The sequence below is a fragment of the Physeter macrocephalus genome, chromosome 10, assembly GCF_002837175.3.
Source record: "Physeter macrocephalus isolate SW-GA chromosome 10, ASM283717v5, whole genome shotgun sequence".
NCBI classification, from domain to species: Eukaryota; Metazoa; Chordata; class Mammalia; order Artiodactyla; family Physeteridae; genus Physeter; species Physeter macrocephalus.
Genome location: NC_041223.1, coordinates 37690319 through 37717828, shown reverse-complemented (window position 1 = coordinate 37717828; position 27510 = coordinate 37690319). Strand labels below are relative to the sequence as shown.

Here is a 27510-nt window from a genome sequence, read left to right as displayed (position 1 = left end):
AGTGGCAAATGTGACACAGTCCTTGCTCATAAAAATGTCTAATGAAGGTGAGAGAGACATATGTTCTAAAATGACAGTTCAATGAGTAGTCAAAAAATGTGAAACCCAATACACTTGTGCTTTGAGAACACTGACCGAGGAGGGGGGCTAGTGTGTCAGGAAAGGCTTCATGGAGAAGATGCAGTTCTCCAAGCAGATAAACAGTGGAGAGCCTTTCAGAGCAAGGGATGAGTAAGCGTCAGGCCTGGAGGCTGAGGCAGGCGTGTTGGAAATGAGTGCTTGATAGAGCTAGGGAGAGAGAGTAGTGGGGAGGCAGCTGGTCAGGTATTGAAGAGCAGATCATGTTGAGTCTTTTACACTGTGCTCAGCCTTGGATTTAATTCTGTGGGCATTGCAGGAAGATCATTCTGGCAGCATATAGAGGATGTCAGAGGAGGGCAAGACTGAAGGCATGGAAACCATGGCAACAACTGTTGGAGCAAATCCTTGATTCACAGCCCTAACTGTACATTAGAATCACCTGGTGAGCTTTTAGACACACCAATGCCTGGTCTCCAGCCCACAACCCTCTCGCCCCAGAACAACTCTCTTGCAAATATTTGAACCTCACCAGGTGACTCTAATATGTAGCAGAATTGGGAACCTTTGCAGTAAATGAAGCAGAAATCAATACAAACTAGATGTTGTTGATCATGAAGCAATTAAAATCCTTGGTAATAGGTGAGGGATGAAAAATCTCAACCTAAAGTGAAACTATTAAGCAGCTCTCAAGAAAAATAAAGCTACTGCAGAATTTGGGGATGATTATTGCTGTTACTCTTATTTACTCTTACAGAAAAGATGATCTATAAGAGAAGAGGTAAATTATCCATCCCCCTGTTCTGTATTCTACATAGTTCTACACAATTCCTGAAGCAATGATTTTTACTATTTAGTACAATGTTTAAATAGCATTTTCATCATTAACTCCAAGTTCTCACATTAGTATTAACTACCTGATTCACATGCCCATACCTGTCTGGATATTATGAGTAAAGGGAGCGCACGCATGGATACTCCAGCAAAGCCACTGTGATATTCATGATTACAGTATAGCACCCTAAACTGAGACTAATATCATTCTTTGGGGCTAACCAATGGATATTTTTTAGGTTTGCTGTATTTTTTTAAAATTTAGTTTTCCCAATAACAGAACCCACCTCCAAATTGGTATAGTTTGTCATAACTTTAAGAGCAGTAAATTCAAGTACTTGAATAAAATAAGTTGAGTCATAAGGCAACAGAAATAGAAAAAAAGTTTACTGCTAATGTCTAACATGTCTGAGCAATTTAAACTCTCTTCATAATATTGCTTAGAGCCTAAATTGTGTTTTGTATCTATTAATAAAACCCTTGTAATGTATATTTCAATATTATTCTTTGTGAGTTGAGTTATAATGTCCTGATCCAAGATGTCATTCTTTGAGCATTTATTATGGTTTCTGCTGTCAATTCAGAAGCACTTAACATACAAGGTTAAAATTGCTTGAAAATATTATAGCTATTTTATAGCAGGAAATACCTTTGAGTATATCACATATGAAATTTGAGTTATAAAATATCATGTTTGGGTACTTCATTTGAATAGGTTTTTGTAAATTTTTTGTACACTGCAGGTGGAAAAGGGATAAACAGAATATATCAACAAGCAGTAACAAGAACTTTTAGGTGCCAGTTTAACCTTCTGGGATAAACTGATCCCTCACTCAACATCTTCTGGCAAAAATTTAGTAAATAGAGCTTTTCATTATGTTCTGAACGCAGTAAAACTCTTACTATATGAAATAGTACAAGCGTATTCCTGAATTGAGAAATTTACTTGAGACAACCTTGCCTTTGGTCAAATCCAGTCTTTTTCATTCATAACATTTGCCTTCTCATCCCCGCAACTCATGAAGCCAAAAAGTTTTACCAATCCATTTCTACAAGATTGATTTCAGTTTCCATTTAGAAATCTAATTTCTAACCTAAACAGTTCCTATAATTTATTAATGCAGCTCCAAATGAATGTTAATACAGAGAACAAGTTAGCATCGAGAAAATTAAAATGTTGAAGTTATGGTTGTAATGGTTCTCAGGTGATGCCTGGAGACAGACACATCACCAGTACCTGAAGGTTTTCTCCATAGCAATTATCAGCTAAGATTTTATGGTGTATTCGTGTGGTTATTTGCTTAAAGTCTCTCCCACTGGTCTCTAGGAGACCAGGTCCAGACTTGCTTACTGCTGATAACCTGTGTCAAGCACTTTGGTAGAGTGTTCTCTCAAAATATATGTCTTGAGGGAACTAATAAATGGGCCAATGCATAATAATGTGGGTGGAATATGCTGAGAGCACAGGAGAAGAAAAGACAGGAGAGATTGAGAAGACTTCAGTAAAGGGCAAACACATTAAACTAAGCCTTGAAATGTTGAATTTGCTATGCTAGAAAAGGTGGGTCAGAGCACAGGCTTCAAACCAGATTTAAATTCTCAGCCTGCCATATGCTAGCTCTGTAACTCTGAGTACAGTTTCTGCATCTTTTACTGGTGGTAGTAATAATACCTGTCATAAGAGTGTAATAAGGATTAAACAAGTTCACATATATAAAGTGCTTAGCTTATAAAGTGCTTAGCACCATGTCTGATATATCCTAAGTGCTCAACACATGCTGGAAATTATTATGCTTGTTATCGCTATCAGGCAAAGGCAGCAGAATGAACAACCTGGGTTATTAGGGAAGGGACTGAGGAGTCAAAAAGAATAGAGGTGGAATAAAAGATGGGGTGACTGATGGATGGTCAGAGTAAAGGAGGGTGAAACAGACTGTGTCTTGAGGAAGAGGAACATGTTTGGGGAGTAGAAAACTAATTCATTTGAAATGTGGGATAAAGTTAAGTTTGAAGACCCTTTGGGGCATCAAAGAGATATCCAAGAAGCATGGATCTAATGCTAGGAGTGATCTGATGGAAAGCATTAATATTTGAGGAGGGGAGGAGGTCCCTGAATTCACAGAAATTAAAAATATGTTTTGGGAGATGGGAAAAGTTACAGTTTCTCATGGGAGAGAGGAGAGGATTGCAGATACTTAAATGTACTTATTTTACTCCTAGGAGTTTTACTGAGGTAGGGGCAGTTCTGGGTTTCCTTCTTATTTCCAAGCGTAGACCAAGAAACGATCCCCCTTTTCATATTGATTTGGAGTAAGTTGAAGGGCATGCATAAATCAACACAGGGAACATGTTGGAGATAATCCTCTTTATGGTTTTCTTGAGGCAAAACTAATAATAATCCCCGCTCTTCTCCCACAAATATTAAGCAGAACCTTGATAATTCACAAAACAGTGCTTTGACTCGTCATAAGGTGAAAAAAGCCAGTAAGATGTCCTGAGGAAACTCCCTCTATGTTCTTACCTTGTATCTTATGCATTACTTTTTCTCTCTTGTAATCATAAATTTTCTGGGATGAAATCACAGTTTATATTATAAAACTGCACAAATACATTATTTCCTCATGCGGAAAAGAACTTTTCTAAGGTCTTTAAGAATATAATCAAGTCAATGGGTGTGTTGTTCCTAATTGGTGTACTTTAAAATATGCTTAAGTGAAAGGCTGGTATTCTAGTAATACCCAGCTTACCCTCTTCCTTTGTCAGTTATTCAAACCTCGATGACCTGTCCTAAACTCCAGAAAGATACCTCTTTGGACTGCTTCTCCCGACTCCCTTACCATCTCAATCTCTATTTGGGTTGAACCAAGGGTTGGCATTGGCAGGAAATGGGAGGATGGAAAGGAGAATAGTTGACGCATTACTTCCTTACTCCCTTCCTAATTCAGTGCCAAAGCTCTGGCAGTAGCTATGTCCCTCCGTGACTGTGGCTTCCCCCTAGGTAGTCCCTTCCCCATGTTTCTAATTCTCACTAGGCTCCAGAAAATTCTTTCTTCCCCTGTCTCTTTGGCCCTAGGGATGGCAATGGTTTCCCACTATTTCTGCTTCTGGGGGCCTGCCTGTCCTTTGTTTATTCAAATCCCAGCTGTACCTCTTCAGTTGTACTTCCAATGAACAATTTTCATTTATATAGAAATAGATAAAAAATAAATGAATAAAATGTGCTTAAGCTTCTTTCTTGTAAACATGATTTGAGAAATTTTTTCCATCCATAAAAATGTTTAAAGCTTCACATGAAAGTGTAGTTAGCATGCTGCTCTGCTCTTCAGTTTTCCCTCGACACCATCATTTTGAGTTGACAGTGTTTACAAATTGGGAGTCAGATTGTGCATCAGCCTGGCAAGATTAGTTCAGCTTACAACACACACTGAATTCTCTTGGCAGTAATGCATCATTGATGTCAGGAGCCGATAGAAAACAAGTGTAGTTCCTTAAATGATTGTTGCTAGCACAGATTTGTGAGAGAGAGAAAGATAAAAGTCCTCTAGCCCAGTTTAAAGAAGCCGTCTTGTGGGGGAGGGATAAATTAGGAGGTTGGGATTAACATATACACACTACTGTATATGCAATAGATAATCAACAAGGACCTACCGTATAGTACAGGGAGCTCTACTCAATATTCTGTAATAACCTAAGTGGGAAAAGAATCTGAAAAAGAATAGATATATGTATATGTATGACTAAATCACTTTGCTGTACACCTGAAACTAACACAACATTGTAAATCAACTATACTCCAATATAAAATAAAAATTTAAAAAAAAGCCATCTTAAACAAAGGGTGTGTTATATATGTTTCCACTAAAAAAATGTATAGCGCTCAGCTATGATGCAAGCCTACTAAATTTTATTAGGATGCATTTCTCCCTCTAGTTACTAATGAGATGCTTTGCTAAAGTTGTTCTTTGTTTCCTGTCTTGATGTATAAGTTAGCCGTAATACTTTATAGAGTCTTTACTTGTACTTGGAACTTCTAACAACAAAAGCCAAATATTGGAATTCATTCGAAATTTTAGCCTTCATCTGACCTTCAAAAAGAAAAAACTACAATAATTGTAATAATAGAGGCTCATGGCTACCGTAAATTGACCAGCCATGGGATTGAGAACTGGTATTATATCTGTCTGCCTTCAGTAATTGCTTTGAGGACAGTATTTTCTTTCTTTTTGATGTGCCTAAAATCGGTACACTCAGTATCTGTTACTTAATATCTGTTGAATGGGCAAATGAACTGATGAATGTTTCATTCTTGAGTATTTGTTTTAATCTGAATTTCTAATAAAGCAGATTCTTCTTGGAAAATCGAGTTAATTCATATTGGCAATGCTACATTTATACATGGATGTTGTCTAATATTTTGAGTTTGATAAGTAATGATTTTGTGATTTATTTAAAATAATTATGTATGTAGGAGTGTATAGTATTTAGGCAAGAAAAGACTTATTTAGGGTGCTCTTTGGTTTTGAATTCTGTTTTTGTTTTGTGGGTTATTTCTTTATTGGCATGATGAACTGTCAAGAGAAAAAACCATTTGCTTCGGGCAAGTGGGTTGGTTTAATTTGTCATCTGAGTGTCACTGTAACCCAGAATTCTAGAAAAACTAAGGGAATTCAAAAGTAAAAAAAATGTAATATGAGGTTCTTTTATCGTTCATGGATTATAGAACAAGTTAGTCAAGATTCCTAACTCTGATAACTTTATTTTTGAAACACTCGTAGCCTTGCCTCTTGTAGAAGAGTTTGCACATTAATCATGATGTTCAGTAAAATGTTATGTGGATAAAATATTTAGTAAACATCATTTGGTAATCTAAGAAGCAATGATATCATCTCAGCCACTGGTCATAAATTAGACATGTTGGGTTTTCTTGGAATTCATGTAATGTTAGCCAATATGCAGTACTTGGTCTGTGCAAAATAATTCATTTTACAAAGAACTTACTGAGTGCCTACCGTGTGCCACAAGTTCTGTGTTACTTAACTCAGGAAACACAGAGTGAATGAGAAGCGGCCTTTGCCCTCAGTGAACCTGTAGGCTGTTAGGGAGATTAGACAGTTACATGTAATGTAGCTGTAATGTAAGTTCTGCAAGATACTGAATCTGGTTGGGAGAAATAGGGAAGACACCTTGGAGCAAGTAGCATTTCATCTGGTTAAGATTTCAATAGACAGATTGTGTTCATTGGACCTTCTCCAATTACAAGAAGCAGAGCTTTGCTGTCTTTCAAGCCCCCTCACTTAACACGTTTTACTATACGGTTGCACGGGAAGTAGTAGGAAGGGCAAGAAAGCAGTCTCAGCTGCCACCCAGGTGGGCCTCGTGGAGACCCAGACACTAGCTCTGAGGGCACGAGAGCCCCTCTGTTGTGTTACTAGAAGTGAAAATGACTGCTGTTCCCTTCGCCAGTGATCTGCACTGTGTTCACTTAGCTTTTCTCTGTCTTTGCCTCTGCAGCCAAGGGAGAGTGCATGTGTATCCCTTTTTCATTCCTCAAGAGAGAAAATCTGTCTTGGCTAATCTCTGTTCAACAAGGAACATGCTCTGCCCAAAGCTCCTGCCAGCCACCTCGTAGGCTTCTTGCCCACAAGTAGATCCCTGCTTTTAGCCTGGGGACTCATCCCTGGTGTGATCAGTTGTGGCCAGTGCTACGGGGTCACATGATATAGAGCAGTGCTCTCAGACTTTAACATGGGGACGAAAATTCAGGCTCTGGTTCAGTAGGTCGGGGGTGTGACATGAATTCTTTGTCTCCAACAAGCTCCCAGGTGTTGCTGATGCTGCCGCCCCCCAGCTACACTTTGAGTAGCCAGAGTAGAGTGTGGTGACCTCTGTGTGAACATGACTCAGGAGGCAGGCGCTCTGCGTGGGAGGGATGTGGCTGTGAGATGGCATTTCGTGCGGAGGAAGATGCAGTGTTCATGTCTACAATTTTGAATATGGTTACAGTTGGAATGAATAAGGCATCTTCAAACCAGAAAGTCAGCATTTAAACAATTCAGGTGCAGTCTTTGAATAACAAGGTGGTTGGTATTGGTGATTAGTCCTTGTATTATTTTAATCCAAAGCAAGGCAGTAGTTATTTTAATGTTTTCAGTGAGACAGTAAGCAGGTGAGTCTGAATGTAAATTATTTGTCTTCACTTGAGAGCTTGCTGCAAAACTCCTTTCATAGTTTGCAACCAAGTCTGTGTTGTCTGTGAGGATGGGCAGTGAAACTTAGTTGTTTATCATGTGAAGTTGGAAGCTAGAGTCCCTGGGAAGGACACCGAGTATTAGATTCCTTATCATTCTTAGGAGAACCTACATTTCTAATTGTCTTCATTAGAGATCCATAGATATGATAGTTCAGCACTTGGTCACAGAGATCCTTGAACCATCGTACTGTCTGACATCCTTTGAGTTAATCCCATTTTCAAAGCACCCATTACAGTCATTCTTCTACTATTCATTTCATAAGTATAATCTAAGACTGATTGATTAAAAACCAAAGAGGTTTGTTTTTTTTTAATTTAACAATGCTAGGGTTCAGTAATTTAGAATTATGTATAATGTCTAATAGAAGAGGACTGAATTAAATATTCCAGCCCTTCTGACGTAGTGGCAGAAGCAGGAGGAAAAGTGAGTCTTTTCGACTTCCCCGTTTCATTCATTACATTCAAAAATTACATTCACATAGGCCCCCATGTGATATTCACATGTATTCTTCATTGTTTTAAGTGATCTTTTTACATTGTTTTATTATCTGGAGTTTACCCACTTCGACTCATTCTTCTTACTTTAAAAATAACTAATTTGGGGCTTCCCTGGTGGCGCAGTGGTTGAGAGTCCGCCTGCCGATGCAGGGGACACGGGTTCGTGCCCCGGTCCGGGAAGATCCCACATGCCGCGGAGCGGCTGGGCCCGTGAGCCATGGCCGCTGAGCCTGCGCGTCCGGAGCCTGTGCTCCGCAACGGGAGAGGCCCGCGTAAAATAACTTATTTTAACTTTAATGATCAGAAAAGGCAAAAATGGTTATTTTAAATGACTAAATAGTATCATCCTTTAAAAAAAAAAAAGGGGGTCTCCTAATTTATGGGAGTAAAATCTTGAAAGGGATTTTCAAAATTCGCCTTATGTTGATAGTCATATAGAATTCTGATTTACTGAATAGATTTAACCACATGACCTTCTTTGACTTTTACACTTCGGTTTTCAGTCATCAAAGCAAGAATGCTGTTTAGTATGAGGAATTGTTTTGGCACAATGAAAAGAATGCTGGCCTTGAAGTCAGACAACTTTACTTGCTATGTTTCTTTGGGCAAGTTATTTAATCTCTGTGAGCATTAGTTTCCTCATCTGTAAACTTATGATGTTCGTATCAACTTTACAGCATTATTGTGTTGATAAAGATAAATTATGCATGTAATGCAGCAGTATAAACATTACCATATAACAGCATTTTAATAAATAAACATGAAGATTTTTAGAATTTTATGACAAAATACTATTTTGTTTTGATATAAAGTAAAAGAAAGTATTTTTGTTACTCATATTTGCATAGGAATAACATTATCTATTCTTGACATAGATGATTACTGCCGTGCTTTGAGGTATAAGTATAAGAGCTGATTGTAATTGCCACTCGGTTAACCTATAGATTGGAACCACCATTGTCAAAAAAGTGGTTTTCCAAAAAAGAAAGTAGTGATATTGTATACAGTTTACCAAAAGAAATTCTAACTCATCTTCAAAGTGTAGTCAGTAAATTCAATCATGCTCAGTGAAGTAATTTGCAGGAGCACAGAGAATAGTCGGTTGTTTATAGTGAGACATTTTATTAATTCACTTTAATCAAACAGAACTGGGAAAGTCAAGTTATGCTCATATGTTTTTAAAGAGTGAGGACCAGAAATATGGTGAGAGAATGGGATGCTGCACTGTTATTCAAAATACAGGAAGTCAGATAAAGTGTCTTTCATGTCAAGTGGAAGACAGATATTTTCAAAACATACACATGCATTTTCACATGCACCTCCACACAGTGAACATACAAAGACATCTTCTGATGGTTTCCTAGGTGTAGGCCACAGGACCACCAAACGTATATATTTCTAATAAGAGCCTTTATATTATTTTTATAATTAACCTCCCTTAGATTAATAGCAAACCATGGATATCCACTCTCATAGCAAATGCTGGTATAGTAGTTTATTTGCCAGTGCATTTTTCATTTGATGAAGCATCTGTGGAGCTTTGACTTTATAAAAGTGAATGAAGCCATTGGTAAGAAAAGCAATGGAAATGCCTGGAAAATTGGTTCAAGGGACAGGCAAGTTCAAGGGCAGAAGCCTGAGTGTGGATCTGGGGCATTGTAAGCCTTCAGATTTTACTCTGTGCTTCAATCTAGGGGGTTTTCTTAAGGCCAAATTGATTTCCAGAATATCTGGTGTGGTCTACAGTCAAATCACCCATGCCAAAGCAATTCTTTCCTCCTTTAATAACAGAACAGTCATATCTTATTCTAGTTTCAGTTTTGTATAGGGGGAGGTATTTTAAATTTGGACCAATTATAGCCTTTTAGCTAATTTCCCTAAGCATCACCATTCTTATCTTTTTAGGCAATTTAATATATCTACTAGTACTTAATATTACTTTTCCTTATGCAGATCCAGTGCCCCACTTGCCAATTCGTCTGGTGTTTTAAGTGCCACTCTCCTTGGCATGAAGGTGTTAACTGCAAGGAGTACAAAAAAGGAGACAAATTATTGCGTCACTGGGCCAGCGAAATTGAGCATGGGCAGAGGAATGCCCAGAAGTGTCCAAAGTGCAAGGTGAGATAACCTTTAGGAGGAAAGGAAAGAAACGTGCATCTGGGTATCGCTGAACAATACTATTTACAATATTGAAGTGAATTCTGTGTATAACTTTCTTTTTTTTTTTTTTTGCGATACGTGGGCCTCTCACTGCTGTGGCCCCTCCCATTGTGGAGCACAGGCTCCGGACGCGCAGCCCCAGCGGCCATGTCTCACGGGCCCAGCCGCTCCGCGGCATGTGGGATCTTCCCGGACCAGGGCACGAACCCGTGTCCCCTGCATCGGCAGGCGGACTCTCAACTACTGCGCCACCAGGGAAGCCCTATGTATAACTTTCTTAATGCAGACGTGGAGAAAAAGGATATTTGCTGTTTTCATCTTAGAAGAGTAATTATATTACCTACCTAAAATGAAGATTTTTATGTATAAACAATGTATATTCTTATTCACCTTACATTTCAGAATTTAAGGAGGCTATGTATAAATATGGATCTTAAACTTCAAAGTTCTAATCTTCCATTTAAAAATGGAGATGTGTGTACAGGAAAAAGCTCATATGAAAATGATATAAAGTATTATTTCTAGTTTGCCAACACGTACTATAATCACTTCTCAATTAGGTAGGCTCTGAATCCTTGTAATCCTTTGGTTTTCCTCCCCTCTGCCATTGCTTATTACTTTAGGATTACATTAAACTGGTCATTTCCCTTTTTGTAAATCTGGTGAGGTAGAAGCTAAGAGCTAAAATCAGGACTTTATGAATCCCATTTTTCAACTTTCTCTTGATGATCATGCAAGTAATCAAGAGTTAGCAGGCATCTGAGCAGAGACCTAGATGTTGAAAGTCAACCATGCAGACAGCCAGGGAACGATCTCCTATAGACAAGCCAGCACATAAATCCAGCCAGAAAACTTTGGATTTGACTCTTACAGGATAGGGATCTGTTGAAGTTTGTGAAGTTTTTGTTTTTTAAGCTCACTTTAGAAAATTATATGTATGTAAATGCATATGTACACTCCACCATGTGTGGTTTCCATTTTGTGCCAAATTTATTTTTGATAATCATGTCTAAACCGGGCCTAATTTTCTTTCAAGAATAATTTTGCAATTCCTTCCAGGAGACTTAGCACCAAGATAAATGAAATTTGAATTATCAGGGAAATTTTTAAAATTAATCATGTGAATGCAGCTTGAAGTAGTAAAAGTATATTCTGAAGCCTATAAATGAGAATAAATATAATGCGCAGATTCACTACACCAAATTCACATACTAGTTTGTATGTATAGTAAGTAAAGCATTGCCTGAAATAACATGTTATGTTCTTAGCAATTGGAAGAAATTTTTGAAATAGTTTGGATGGCCTGGCTCTCTTAAAAGTGACGTCTACAGATGTTTGAGTTAAAGCTTTCTTTGTTTTCCGTGTAGAAGGCAAATTCATCTACAATTATCCCTTTGATTTTTTTTTTTTAACATCTTTATTGGAGTATAATTGCTTTACAGTGGTGTGTTAGTAAGGCTGCTTCAGATCACTGCATCAATTACTCAGTAGATTTTTCTTTTGTACCCATTGAAGAACAATGGGAAGATGAGGCCTTTCCCCCTTTCTGTTGCCTTTCCAATTTATTCAGAGGTACTGCTCAGTTTCAAACTAAATAAAGGCCAGTAGGAATTCAGGAGCGCTGTTTAAGTCATTCTGCTTGACACTTTGTTCATAAGTATACTTTATATCAATCTGGAAAGCTATGAAACAATTACCAGTTGGCCTGGCTCTAAGAATGAGCGCTAAATGAAGACTACTGCAGCATTATATGTTCGGGATTTTCAGAATGAGTTGAGGTAATACATAAAAGCATACATTTGTTACTGTAATCCCTCAATCTAACATTAAAGGGACTCGATGTATTGAAGGAAAAAGCACCCAGCTGTAAGGAATTTACTGAATGCACTAACAGCTCCCACAGTTTTTACAAATATAGATAAACAGCTAAGAGGACGCATACATGCTGGTTGGTTCTCTTTTGAAATAATAGCTAAAAGGTTGGGGTTTGAAAATGAACTACCTTTTAAATAGCTGAAGGGAAAGGAGCCAAAGAAATCTGGAATGAGTTTACATGACTACCTTGTAGTGGAGAATCTACTTGCTGGTGAGATCCAGGTTCCATAAAATTTATGTCAGTTTAAGTCGTATTTTATGACTCGTTTTGAATAGAAATAGTTTCAGGGCTTTTATAAGCATATGACTTTAAAGTTTTGCATTTTCTTAATTGTGATTTTTTGTCACTGTTGTTGGACCGTAAAATTGTATTTTTGCCCATGAAGCCTCTCTAATACTAGAAATCCACAAGGAGATATTATTCAGTGTATTAATATTTTATATTCCAAGACTTTATTATTTTTTTTAAAAATTTATTTATTTTACTTATTTTATTTATTTTTGGCTGAATTGGGTCTTCGTTGCTGCGCGTGGGCTTTTTCTAGTTGCTGTGAGCAGGGGCTACTCTTCGTTGCGGTGTGTGGGCTTCTTATTGCAGTGGCTTCTCTTGTTGCAGAGCACGGGCTCTAGGCACACGGGCTTCAGTAGTTGCAGCACGCAGGCTCAGTAGTTGTGGCTCACGGCTCTAGAGCGCAGGCTCAGTAGTTGAGGCGCACGGGCTTAGTTGCTCCGCGGCATGTGGGATCTTCCTGGACCAGGGTTCGAACCCGTGTCCCCTGCATTGGCAGGCAGATTCTTAACCACTACGCCACCAGAGAAGTCCAAGGCTTTATTTTTATAAGTAATCTTTTAAAATTTATAAATATGAAAAAGGAAGATACGAGGAGTTTATGAAAAAAATTTCACACAGTGCTTCCAGGTGAACAAAACAATTATCATATATTTTCATATGAATATGTTTTCAATAATGATCAAATGTGTTTAAAATTTTGTTGTGACCAAAGTATATTTATGTACCCTGCACAGGTATATTTGCTTAGATTGATTCATAATTTTAATAATTATTTTGATTTTTAAATGATTGTTTTGTTCATAAAGGTCATATAACATATGATAGAAATTTGGAAAAGAGAGGGAGAGAATTCACCAGAATCCTGCCACTCCAATATACTCACTGTTAACATATTAGTGTCTCCTTGGTCTCTCCCCTATTTAAGTAGCTTTAAAAAAAAAAGAATCGCAGTATGGGGATAATTTGATATGCTTTGTTTTTCCATTTAACACGTCAAACCTTTCTTATGTTACTAAATAGTTTCCGTAACATTTATTAACTAAGTAATATTTGCTTAAATATCCTTCTGCTATTAGTTACCAAAGCTGGCTTTGTTTGGGTTCGGGGTTTTTTAAAATATATATATATATATATATTATAAATAATGTATTGATATTCATCTTGAATATGTATTTTTCCATATTTTGGATCCTTAAAAGCATATATTCCTGAAGACAGAATTACTAGGTTAAAGGATATCAGTGTTTTCAGTATTTGATACATAGTGCCAATTTGCTTTCTAAAAAGACTGAAACAATTTATAATTCCACCAGAAAAATCTGAGAACCTATTTCTGTATGATCATTTCTTATTAGCATTTCAAGTATTTTTAAATGCGTATTTAATACTTTAAAAATATTTTGTTCCTATATGTTGAATTGTCTTGTTTGCTTTTAGATTGAGTACAAATTCATGTATTTTTGAGTTTGAAATGCCCCTTTTTTAATTATCTGTTCATATCCTTTGCCCACTTGTTTGGGTCAGGTTGGGGATATTTTTTATTATCAAATTATATGTGCTCTCTATTTTCTATTTGAAAATATTAATTCCTTTTCTGACATATTTTCTCCTATCTTTTATTACTTTCTTTTATATCAGTGATAATTTTTTTTAAACTTAATTGGTTTATGTGTGTGTATTTTTTTAATTTTTAAAAATTTGTGTTTGACCAAATATATCATTCTTTTTATTTTTGGAAAGAAAGAACACACACACATAAACACACACATATATATGATATGTGCATATATTTATATTTATGTATCTTTTATAAATATTTTATTCCTAAGCCTAAAAAGTTATCTGTCATCCAGAAGCTTGATAAATGGTCTATTTTCTTTCTTTCTTTTTAGCATTTAATTTCTAAATATTTTAACTCTTTGATCTACCCATTACTTATTTTGATGTTTATTATGCATTGGATACATACACTAATTTTTTCCAAATTAATTGCATCTAATCTAAATGTGTCCCCCTACCCACTGATTTGTAATTTTTCTCTAAACATATGTTAAATTAATATATATAAGAGCTCTTTTCTGAGCTCCCTAATCTTGTAGCTGCTAATTTTTAAAAAAAATTCTGTGCTTGTACTGGTGAGTGTTAAATGATTATGCTTTTGTAAAATTTTCCCATCCATACAAGGTTTGATAATCAATTCATTATTTCAATTAGTATTCCAAATAAGCCAACTTTTCTTTCATTAGCTTATAATTATTATTTATCCTGTAATGAGTTTTTATCTTTATCTCAAGTGGAAAGATCAGTTTAATATATGGTATAGTATTATGAAGAGATTTGACTTATGCTGAGAAATCAAAATTATTATTTATAATTGAATTTTGGCAGATAATCAGAATGAGTATTAAAACATTTTTTCTCCCATATACAATCAAGATACTTATTCATAAGTGTGTTTTTTTTTAATACTAGGGTAAAAATATATAAGCATTTATGGAAATCATTTCTTTATAGGACATTTTTATGAAAAATTAATAGTAACATAGTAAGATCAACTTTCCTTAGCCATTTTTTTGAGTCTCATTGCTTCCTTAATTCATAGTATTCTTCAGTCACTTGTGAGCCACCAATTTTTATCTTAAAAATATGTCTTCTATTTTGTATAAATTCTTAACCTACCAGAAATATATGCTAATTTTAAAATGACTCTCTGGAAAATAGTTACCACAAGACAATCTAGTTCATGATAATTTTAAATTTAAGTTAAATTTAAAGCAAAAAGCAGATTTAAATTTTGTTGGAGGTATTGGAATATTTGTTCCGTTTTATGCAAAAATTCATTTGAGACTTGTGTCTTATAGCACAGATTAGATACTAAACTCTGAGTTAGTAAGAAAAAAAATTGTTAAGTCAAAGAAAATGAAAAGTGAGATGCACACCTAAAAATTAACAAACATGAGGTTATACAATACAAAACAAACAAGTAAGCAGTTGTAAGCAATTTCACTTGTATACTTTAGATTTAAATTGTTCACGAAAATTTTTGGAAACAATATTAAGTGCAAATTTTTTTTAACATGTATTATCATTTGAAAGTCTGAAATACTTAAAACTATTCCAAAGTATACACTGATAGTTCTTTAAATGGTAGAGTAATACCCCACTAACTAAATTAAAAGCAAAAAACAAAGAAATTATTTTATCATTTCCTTTTTTCCAGAAAATGGCGACCAGCTATAATTTTATTGTTCAACACATACTTTATAAAAAGTCTTTTTTTTTTTTTTGGCAGCACTGTGCGGCTTGCAGGATCTCAGTTCCCCAAGCAGGGATTGAACCTTGGCCACAGCAGTGAAAGCCCAGAATCCTAACCACTAGGCCACCAGGGAACTCCCCGAAAGTCTTTTTATTATTTATTTTAGTTTATTAATAAATGTGTGCTAGGTCATAGCAAACCCCAGCTGGATGATTCTAAAGGCCTGAACAATTTTCGATTTTAGAAGAATTAGAAACCTCTAATATTACTGTCTAATATTATAATAAGCATCATTAAAGATAAAAACAATCATGAACCCTCAGGAATGTGAATAAGAACTCTGTAAGAATGGTTAATGATCCAATCTTCTGATTGTTCCTCAAAAGGTTTAATGCTCGTCAATTAGTGTTAGTTAACCAGGTTTTATCTTTTAGCTATATCATGTTTTTCGATTTAAAATGTTTTTTAAAATGGGGTTTTAACATTCAAAACTCGACAAAGTCCAGATTTCTGCCCTCTGAGTATATATTTTTAACATACGTACTTTCAAAAGAGAGCTGGACACACCTTCAGGCCCTTTTACCCAATAATTTGAGGCGAGCCAGTTTAAAGCCAGCAGGAAGTTAAAGTTAAGAAACAATTTTATAAAAAAGGCAGTATATAAAGAAAGTTTTATCTCTTCAAAAATATTTCTGAAAGAAATATTGTAATATGTTAACATTATTAAATATCGGTGGTAAATCCATGCATGTCTGTTACACTAGCATCTTTAAATTTTAAATGTTGGAAAAAGTTCATGAGTAAAAATAAATAAAACCTAACAAGAGAACAGAAGGACTCTAACATCACAGCTTTCTGGAGCTGCTTACACATCTCTATTTGCCTATGCAACCTCTAAGGGTTTGACTATTACATTTTCTTTTTCCTTCCTCAGGTAAAAGTTAAATGTTTCTACGAATACTGGGCTTACTAAAGCAAAGCTGGGGTTAATATTTCTCAAAATGGTTAGCTTTTCATAATTTGGAAAATTAAAAGGGAATTCCTCAAACATCCCTACCCCAAATTACCTTCTTCCTTAATGTCAGATAAGAGAAATGCTTATGTAAACATTTATATAATGTGGTACAGATATAGTCATAGCCAACTAGATAACATGCAGCTGACCACTTTAATTTTTCTCTTATATAAATAATAACATATCTCTAGTTAGGGCATTTTACAAAACATTGAATAGGGATAATTAATTAGGAAGTTATACATTTTCATAGACTAATATATAAGTAATGTGATTTATGAATTAAAGGTAATTAAGTCATTTATTTTATTCCAAGGTCAACATATATCCTAGTTTTAGGAGGCAGGACAGTCACTTTTTTTTTTTTTTTTTTAAGAAATGCCAAGATATGAACAGGGGGTGCTGAGTTCTAATATGCCAGCTTTATTTTATTCATAAAAATGCCTTTGTACAACGCTCTGTCTTTCTTTGTAGTGTTAGAACAGTAATAATAATGGCAATACTATCTACATGTACTGATATTTACTACATATTACTCTCCATTGCAGTTTTACATGCATATTATCTCATCAAATCCTCAGATGTGATACTAAGATGCTAAGTTCTAATGTGCCATCCAAATCTTAACTATTAAATGCCTTTTGATAAAACTTTAAGGTGTTTCACAGTAATAATAAAATGATAGGTTCAATAGTATGTGAGTTACATTTGTTGTCTCGTTTAAATCTCAAAAGAAAGTTTTGAGAAAGGGGTAATTACCACCACTTCAAGATATAGAAACAGTTTCAGAGAGGTTAGGTAACTGAACCGAAAGGCAGGCAGGGGAAAGTACATTATATTCATCCATAATTTATTGAGAATTTGGAATTAAAGGAATTTGCTTGTCAAGATATTTCCTTTCAGATATTTTATTCTCTTAAATCCTGTAATAGGATGCTTTTGGCAAAAATGTATTGATTCAGAGAAAAGATTAATTTGCTCCTGTTCACATCAAATTAGCACAAACCCTGTCTGTGGGCTCTTATATCTGAGCTATAGCTATAGAGCCTATGGTTGCTGAGGAAAGAACTTAGGGTATTAATGTTGGATTTTATAGATAATCCTGCAATTCTCTAGCACTTCACAAGTCGCTGCAAAAGTATGTTCAGCAGCTGGTGACTGCTTTTATATAGTGCCCGTTGTAGAAAATAAAATAGCTTCTCCTTGACCACTAATTACCCACTTTAACTCTCCAGATTGCTTGAAATCACTAAACTTGAAGCAGTGGTTATCACTGCTGCTGTTTTCTTGAAGTGCCAAAGCCTAGACCTTAGTTGTGAGAAGAGCCTGATTGTTTGGTAACAAATATTTTCTAGGATATAAACTGTATTTCATCCAGTGCCCCATTTTTATGACTAATAACTTCAATATTTGTTTACTGTCTGAGATTAAATGTATAATGTGAGTACATATAACATTTCATTAGAAATCAATATATTGTCCTCGTAATATAGAATAAAAATAAGTGCAAATATAATGAAATAATATGTATTTCAACATGTAAATGTTCAGGTACCATGACATTAAAAGACAAAAAGTAGCAGTCAGATTTTTGAACCCATTTAAAATGCATAAATTTGGATTTAAGAAACCGTGAAGCTTAAATATTATCAATAGCTATCCTTTTTATCTGACATTTTAAAATGAGAACAAAATTAGTGTATATGTATATATATGTATGTGTGTATATATATGTATGCATATGTACATACGAATGTGTACAATTTTATCGCTAGAAAATTCAAGATACATTAAAATCATACGTACCTCTTTGGGGTTTATATATAAAATGAAGTTAGATTCTAAATACAATCACTCTTTCTCAGTTTACACCGTAGTTATACAGTAACTAAAAAATTATCTAGTAAAACCATACAAACATTATTTTGCGTTTATATGTAAAATGAAGTTAGGTAACATGTTCAGATATTTATAAACAGATTTTCACCTATATGAATGTCTAGTGTGTCAGAAAATTGTATGGGTGGAACCTAATTCTCTTCTGTGTGGGATGTCCCAAACATTGAAGAACAGCCCGAAATGCCAGCATCAGCCACCTTTGTGACAACCAAACATTCCCCTACCAAAGAAATTCTGAAGCATCTCCAGGGGCCTGAGAGCCCCTGTGGAGAGCCTCTGTTAGAGATGAGGGCTTCTGAGAGGAACGAAGTCCAATGAGCTGTGTAGACAGGGAATAATTGAGTAAAAATCTGCTTATTTTCCATTTGGATACCTATGGGGCCAGTTTTGCTAAAGGATCTAAAGCTTTCTAAGATGGTTCATTTATTTTTCTTTTCATTTGATTTCATGCTTTAAGAATTGCTTTTTATTTCTGCAGCAAACTCAACTTAGAATTCCAAACAGGATACAAGTTTTTCTGGTAGCAGCAATCAGTAGGCAGATCAACAAAGTTTGGAGAACTATGAGAAAAGGTTATATAGACCTTTTCATCCGAATTCCTAAGCAATGTCTTCACTTGTCTTAGTGAGCTTCTCCAGCACAGTGCACTCTCCTGTCCCCAAGATGGGCCTTCTCATAGTTTCTCCATCTCAGTAAACGGCAGCTGCAACCTTCTAGCTGCTCAAGTCAAGAATTTGACCTCTTTCTCTCACACCCACACATACTGTCAGTCATTAACTTTTGTAGATTGTACCATCGAAATATATGTGGAATTTGACAACATCTCAGCACCGTGCTGTCACTAATCTGGTACAGGACATCATCATCTTTCTCCCTCTAAGATTTTTGCAATAGCCTCCTGACTGGATTCTTACTCTTCACAATGTTCCTAACCCAGCGGCCCAGCAGCCAGAACGAGACTACTAAACATAAGGCAGATTACATACCCCCCTGCTCAAAATCCTCCATGGCCCCCATCTCACACAAAGCAAAAGCTAGCCCTTACAATGACCATGTGCCCCATCACACTCTGCTCATGCCCGCACCCCATTATTCCTCTGACCTCATCTTCTACTTCCTTCACCCTCCTCCAGCCACACTGCCCTCCTGGCTGTGCTTCAAAAACATGAGGCATGTTTCCTTCTCACGGTGTCCATGCCTGCTCTTCCCTTTGAAATATTCTTTCCCCAGATATCTACACACCCAGCTCTCTCCCTTCATGTCTGAGCAAAATTCAGCTTCTCAGTAATAATCCCTTTCCCCTACCTCAATAGGTAATATGCTCCTTATAGGCTTTATTTTTTTTCCATAGCACCATATTGCTTATCACTGTTTAAAACAGTGGATATATTTCGCATCATGAGAGCAGGGATATTGATCTGTTTTGATCCTTGAGGTACCTTGTGCATTTAGAGCAGTTCTGGGCACTGTTTAGCACTAAATAGAAAAATGGTTGAATAAATGAATGTCATTTTTCTTTCCTCCTTATATGTACTTTTAGTGAGAATCCATTATGTGCTCTGTGCAACATGGTCCTTTTTCTCTTGAAACCCACAGAAGGGGAGACACAGTGGTTACATGGAAGATGATAAAACACTGTTGCACTCCAGCAGGGCTTTGTGTGGAGTATTATAAGAGAGTTCGTGGTAAAGGGGACATCTCCGTTCATCTCAGGGAAAGCGGGGAGAGCTAGGTTGTTGAGGATTATTGGGTGCATTTTGGCATGATGGAAGGTATCCAGGAGTGGGAGTATTACACTTAAAGGACAGGGCACAGAGCCAGGAAATGAGTTCTGTGTACCAGAGCCACAAGCGCTCTGTGGTTCCTTTAGAGTAGGGTTCACAGAAGGAAGTGGTGAAAGGTGGGGCTGTAGAAACAAACAGAAGCCTGGGCTTTGCATGCAATGTTAAGAAACTTGGATTTCATCCTCCAGACTGAAAAGTTATAAACAAGGGAATGGTGGTAACCAATTTATATTTTAGCTTGGTTGCTGTTGATTATATGAAGGTAGTTGTAGACATCTAGAAGGAAATGATGATTGTATGAGCTAAGGTAATGGTCAAAGGCTGGAGAAGAGGAGAAGTATTCGATAAATATCTTGCGGCTAAAACTGTCTGATTTTGTTCAATGGCTGGAGGTGAGAAGTGAGAAGAGGATAACAACAGGATATTTAGCTTGAGTATCTAAATGGATGGTGATACCATAAACTGTGATAAAATCATGGAGATGGACTTAGTTTTCTTGTTGTTGGGCTAGGGAGCCTTGGAATGGTTATGAGTTTGGTGTTGCTTATTTGACTTTGAAATGGCTGTAAGGCATACAGGTGCATATGACCCCCAAACAGTTGCTACATGACTCTGCAGCTCAGGAGCCAGGTCTGCAGTGGAAATTAGGAAATGAGATCCAGCGGAGGGAAGTTGAAGCCATTTGAGTATGGAAGAGATCACCCAAAGGGTATGTGCAAAGTGGTGATTCATGGATGGCATTAAGAGATAAGTGAAGAAACGAAATTGAGTTATTTGTAGTGAGGTGGACGGACCTAGAGTCTGTCATACAGAGTGAAGTAAGTCAGAGAGAGAAAAACAAATACTGTATGCTAACACATGTACATGGAATCTAAAAAAAAAAAAATGATTTTGAAGAACCTAGGGGCAGGACAAGAATAAGGATGCAGACGTAGAGAATGGACTTGAGGACACGGGGAAGGGGAAGGGGAAGCTGGGATGAAGTGAGAGAGTGGCATGGACATATACACACTACCAAATGTAAAATGAACATATGTATATGTATAACTGATTCACTTTGTTGTAAAGGAGAAACTAACACACTATTGTAAAACAGTTATACTCCAATAAAGATGTTAAAAAATATATATATATATAATATATACATAAAAGAAGTAAATATGACAAAATGTTTTACTGTTAAAGTACATGATGCTTTGTGTGCTTGGTGCTTCGTGACCACCTAGAGGGGTGGGATAGGAAGGGTGGCAGGGAGACGCAAGAGGGAGGAGATATGGGGATATGTGTATATGTAGAGCTGATTCACTTTGTTATAAAGCAGAAACTAACACACCATTGTAAAGCAATTATACTCCAATAAAGATGTTTTAAAAAAAAAGATAACTGAAGAAATAGGAACCTAAGAGAGGTAAGAGGAGCACCTGGAACAAAGGTGTCACTGAAGCAAGAGTATATCAAAGGTCAGAGGGAAGTAGTGATCAACTGATTAAATGACACTGAGAGATACAATAAGATAAGAATTAAAAACACGTTCATTGGATTTGGCAATTAGAGGGTCATGGATAATACTCATTTGTTCTTTTAATATTTATTGAGAACATGCTATGTGACAGGATCAGTGGAACTCCCTTTAATAAAATAACAAACAAGATGTACATGATCTGGGCCCTTTCAGATCTTATAGACTGGGAGAGGGTTTGAGCAGAGACATACAATTAAAGAGTTTTAAAATAGAGAGTGAGAAGTACTCACTCAAGCTAGTACAGCTTGCTTCTCATTTCATGGATACAGTGCCTTGAATATGCTGTGCTGGGAATGGTCTCCCTACCTCTAAGTCTTCTTAACTGGCGAACTTAACTTGTTCTTCATTTCTCAGATCAACTGACACTTCCTTAGAGGAGCCTCTTCTGACCCTTAGACCAGATCAAGCTTCTTAAGTATTCTCTTCATACCTTATCCTTTTCCTTCATAGCATTTTTCATAGCTTACGAGTGTCTATTTATTTGCAGAATTGATTATGTCTATCTGCAGCTTAGACTAAAAGCTCCTTAATGGCAGAAGCCATGTCAGATTTTATCAGTGAACAAATAAATATTTATTGAGTGAATGAATGAATGTTTCCTGGAGAAAGACAGTTGATCTGGATGTTTCAGTAACATGGGGTTGTCGGGATATAGCTCAGCGGTAGAACATTTGACTGCAGTAACATGGGGTTGCTGTCAACTGAGGAAGAATTGAGAGGTGAGTAAGAAAAGCAGTGAAAATATTCTTTTAAGAAGCTTGGTTAAAATGGAAGGGTGGGAGTAATCATTGGCTAGAAGGTCATGTGGAATTAAAGGAAGGATTTATTAGGATGGGGAGACACCTGAGCTATTAGCAGGCTAAGCGGTGCACAGTCACAGAGGGGAAAGGGTAAAGATGAATGGGAAGGAGGGGAAAACCGACATATGGAGATTTCTGAGAACATGGGGTGTGGGGCTAAGGGAAGTATGGTAAAGAAGAAGGAAGAAAATTAGGGGCTAATTTGTAGTACACTCTACTGTGAGGAATGAGAATCGGACAGTATTCTACACTCTTCTTCAAAGAATTTGTCATCATAAATCAATCATAAGACTGAAATGTGTATGAAATTTCCTATAACTAAGAAAACCAGGACATTGGAGGACAATTAGAGTATTGGCTTTAAAAAGCTAACATAGCAGGAGACACCAAATGATTTTGAAATCATCTTATATATTTTTTGCAATATGGTTTACCATAATAGAGGCCACCATGTTTGACATGACAGACGAGGATTCATTCCGCTTATCTATCCCTTCCCTTTCTTCTCCTTCTAATTTTTGATAATTATTATTTTAGTTCTTCTTTTGATTATCTTTAACCTTTAAATAATATACTGTAACCTTGGTTCAATAGTCTAACAATTTTAGGTGATATATGAAAATCTAGCCCTCCTACAATTCTTTCCACTTCTCTATTTCCCATTTTCTGTAAGCTGTAACTTTGTTTTTATATTGTCAAATTTAATAACATTCACATTCTATTCTAATATAATATTTAATACTTCTGTTATTTCTAAAGGATAATTCTAGCATGGGAAAACCAATTGGGTATTTACATAATCAAGAACATATAATTATGGAGCAAAGATTACATTTCCTTTTCCATGAGATCACAACTTCTAGGAAAAAAGCCTTTTGCATCTTTGCTCACTGTCAATTACTTAATCATGCTGTAGTTTTTTATGCCTTATATTTGGAACTTACATGCCTTTCATTTTGTTTTGTTTTTCCTGCAATTCCTTACTGTTCTTCTTTCTTCCTTATTGGGAATAGATATACCACTTTATTTATCATGTTATTTAATATTTAGCTCCTCAGGAATTTTATTGCTTGGTGTATATTCCATTGTTATTTTTTGAAGATGTTCTTGAAACCAGCTGACTTCCTGTTCTAAATTGGACTGATTGCTTTTCAGCTCTTTCGCTGAGATTTCTTACACCTTTTTTGGTATGTGGTAACACTGTCTTGTCTTGACTTGCGCATTCACTTAATGAAGTGCTTCCTTAAGTCATGGCACCAGAAAAGGAACAGAGGAGTCTTAGCATCTCTGGAATTGTTTCATTTTTACCCCCATATATTATTTATTTTGTAATTGGACAACAATTCTAGGTTCATATTTTTAATGAGGTCTTTGAAGGCTTTGTGTAGATGTTTGCTTTTTAAAAATCCCTGTGTTGAAGAACCTAGGGGCAAGACAGGAATAAAGACGAAGATGTAGAGAATCCAACTTCAGGACACGGGGAGGGGGAAGGGTAAGCTGGGACTAAGGGAGAGAGTGGCATGGACATATATACACTACCAAATGTAAAACAGCTAGCTAGTGGGAAGCAGCCGCATAGCACAGGGATATCAGCTGGGTGCTTTGTGTCCACCTAGAGGGGTGGGATAGGGAGGGTGGGAGGGAGATGCAAGAGGGGAGGGGATATGGGGATAAATGTATATGTAGAGCTGATTCACTTTGTTATAAAGCAGAAACACACATTGTAAAGCAATTATACTGCAATAAAGATGTTAAAAAAAAATCCCTGTGTTATGGAGAATTGGTATAGTGAGATAAGTAAGGAACTGAGAGTTACTCATGGGATTTTTAAAAACTTTCCTCATAATTATTGCTTCTAATTAATTCCTCCCATATCAAAGCCATTGAGGCAAATACATATATTAAAATAATTTTATACATAGAGTAAATTATTTGTTGGGAACAATAATACATAACAGTTAATTTAGTTATCATTTCCTGCTTAAAGAATAAAATAAGCTTTCAATTCTTGGTGAAAGTGGAGATAAATACTTGTGGGCAGAAGTGTACTGATTTAGTTATAAAATAGGTTGGATATTTAGCAGTTCATTTATTGTTATTCTTCCACCTTATAATTAAGTAGAATCTGTATGAAAATAAAAAGCTGAATTCTAGTTCTATTTTTAAAGATAATTTGTGGGCATTTTATTAAACTAAATGTAAGCAACTTGAAGAGGGCAGGTACATATATTGATTACTCTCTTATTACAGGTGTTGATATGTACTATAAAGAATGTCATAGGCTCAAAAATGATCCGTGCTGTCATTTCTGTCTACTACTATGTGGACTTAATATCAAACTCATATTAAAGAAATATCTGGCATATCCTGAACATTTTATCTCATGGCTTGTAAATGTAGAGCTATATAAGCAACATTTAGTGCTTAAATACTCAACTCCTTACGTATCAGCCATCCTTATTTGGTACAGATGGAGAGAAGAAACCCTGTTAGTGATACCAGATCAAATGATGTTTGTGGCTTATGGGTGGTCAGTTTAATCTAATGGGTTAGAAATATCTCATCTGTCTTACTCTGTCTCCATCCCTTAAGTAAGAACAGAATTTTGAAGCTGAATTATAGCCACTTGGGTGATTGGTATGTTTTTTAGCAGAGCTAAACTGATGAATGTTTTGAAGCTATAATAAAAAAATCTTTTAAAGCTTCACTGAGAAATAAAATGGACTTTACATAACTGTAATTTAAACCTACTTTTTAAGGATCTATGTTTTAAAAAAAAATGGCATTGTCAAAGTGTGACCTTTAAAGATATATTCAGGGAAGTCGTTTATCATATGAAATTTATTAGCCTCTGGGTGTTAGGAGTTCAAAATTACAACTTGCTTCTTAGCAAATGTGAAAAGTAATGTCGTCTGTTACAAGTTAACTTGCATTATGTCAGTTCATTTCTCTTTTAGCATGAAGTTATAAAATATTCATATATAATCAAGATATATTTGCAATAATATTAAAGAAAGCACTGTGTACTTGACAGTTGGAAATTATGAAACCATTTTCATGATTAAATCATTGCCATTATATGAGTAAAATATTCAAATTAATCTATAGAACTATATAATCCTGCAACGTACAAGGTTCCTGTAGAGTATTGTCAGAACTTAGAATTTTATCACTTCCTGTGCAGAAATATTTTTGGACTAACAGTATTTTAGTTGCCTGCTGTGTTTCAAATATTATTTTAGAAATGAGGAAAGACTGTTAAAAGAGGCTAAAAATTTCAGTCTTCACTATTTAAATGAAATAATAAGTATACCACATAAAGATTTTAGAACACAATGAAACAATATTACAAGCAGATGTAAAATGGCAGTAAAAATTGTATGTGAAATTTTGAGGCAAATGAACTGTCAGTGACAAGTTTAACTTATTGGAGCAAGTTTCTTGTCAGAAAAATTTTTGACATTATTTTAAAGGAAGAACGCGAACTGGCCCAGAGAGCAGCTAAAACAAGCAGAAAGACTTGAACATGCCTTGTACAGGAGGGCAGACATGACTACTCTGTCAGTTAGCAGAGAATACAATTGACCCTCTGGTTTTATCCTTAAGTTTATAATAAGAGGCTGCTTAGCATAATGAAGAAACAGACAAGAATCAAAATACTTTCTCCATTCATTCAAGCAGATTACTTTTCTGAGCTCTGGTTATGAATAAGCATGCCAGTCTCATGGTGTGGTCATGAGGCTTAAAGGCGCTAAGCTAGGTACAGTGCTTGGCATTTAGTAGGCTCTAAACAAGTATTAGTCCTTTTCCCTTTACAGGTCACATACAACATTATGCTATGTGGCCAGGAAATCTGTTAAGCTTTAATTACCTCCATATTGAGAGCAATTACAATATACAGTCAAAAGGTTGAGCATATGATGAAGTAACCTTTATTTTGGGTGCTCAGCTGTTGTCTCTGAACACGTTTTCTCCTAGTGCTCAGGTAGTTTAAAGGATGAGAAATAGTTCAAAGGTTCAGTAGGGCCTTAGCCTACCTCATTCCTTAATGCCATCTGCTGTGCTAAATGGATGTGGTCATAGGAATTGTTCTTCAGCAGCATTCATAGAAACAGGTGCAATGGGGAGACTAAGGGAGAAATTACCAGGAAGCTAAAGAGCTCAAGCTGCAGAGACCCTCACCTGCACAGGTCTCTTCTTAGGCCTTGTATCTAATTTGCATTTGTAATTTACATGCTTCTCCTTTAAGAGGGCCCCCCAATTAGATAACCTTCAGGCCCCACAAAACCTGGGTCCACTCTCACTGGACTGTCAGGTAAAAGAAAAAGAATTCAACGTAATTGAAAAAAGATGAGGTGGCCAATAGCAGAAAAGCAAATTTTGCTTCTATTGACCAAATATTGATTGGTAGTTACCCTTGACCACAGATGCTTATATGCCCTTAACCACAAGCTAGCCCTCACCTATCCAGGAAGGTACTCTAGTCTAACATCAGCCTAAGAATCACCCAGTTGAAGAAGTGAGAAAGGAGATCACCTGGCAATCAGGGAGTGTCAGTTGCATTGCCCTGGTATTTGGTTTCTCACATTTTTAGGTGGGTGAAGGGGAAGGGATAGATGGAACCAATATTATACTGATCTGACTCAATAGGTGCCCCCAAAATGTTTTAGTCACTGTATGTATATTATCACATTTTTATTCTCATGTAAGTATTATCATCTAAATTGTAGCTTGGGAGATAAGAAGTAACCTCCGTACTTACCTGTAACTTGACAGCAACAATAGAGGGAGGTGCTTAGTTGCACAGGTAGCATTGTATACACAGTCCTGTACAAGCATTTGCAAATTAAATTAGAGATGGAAACTAAAATGGTACTGCAAATACACTTACACCTGCTATCATTTCCTTCCACAACAGGATTTCTTTTCCTTGACATTTATTTACAAAAATTTTACATAATCCCTTCTTTTAAGGAATCCTCTTCATCTCTTCTTATTCCCCGAGCCACCTCATTCTTGCTGATCATAGCATCAACAAAACATACCTTCACAGAATTTTTTTAAATTTGAATTTTATTTATTTTTTTATACAGCAGGTTCTTATTAGTTATCTATTTTATACATATTAGTGTATATATGTCCATCCCAATCTCCCAATTCATGCGACCACCACCACCAACCCCCGCCCCCCGGCTTTCCCCCCTTGGTGTCCATACGTTTGTTCTCTACATCTTTGTCTCTATTTCT

At 36.1% G+C, this 27510-nt stretch overlaps 1 protein-coding gene across 5 annotated transcripts in view; it reads left to right on the top strand.

Annotated features, from left to right (window-relative positions):
- Positions 1–27510, top strand: part of RNF217 (ring finger protein 217) — a 121089-nt gene that overhangs the window by 85556 nt on the left and 8023 nt on the right. For 4 of the 5 annotated variants that reach the window (XR_003681446.2, XR_003681447.2, XM_024122485.3 and 1 more), the window contains exon 3: positions 9614–9778. The exons of the other annotated variant lie outside the window; for it this stretch is intronic. Coding sequence is in view for 2 of the 4 variants with exons in the window: in XM_024122485.3 (XP_023978253.1) it covers positions 9614–9778 (165 nt within the window). In the remaining 2 variants the exon portion in view is untranslated. The remainder of the gene's footprint in view (positions 1–9613; positions 9779–27510) is intronic. 5 annotated transcript variants of the gene reach the window in all.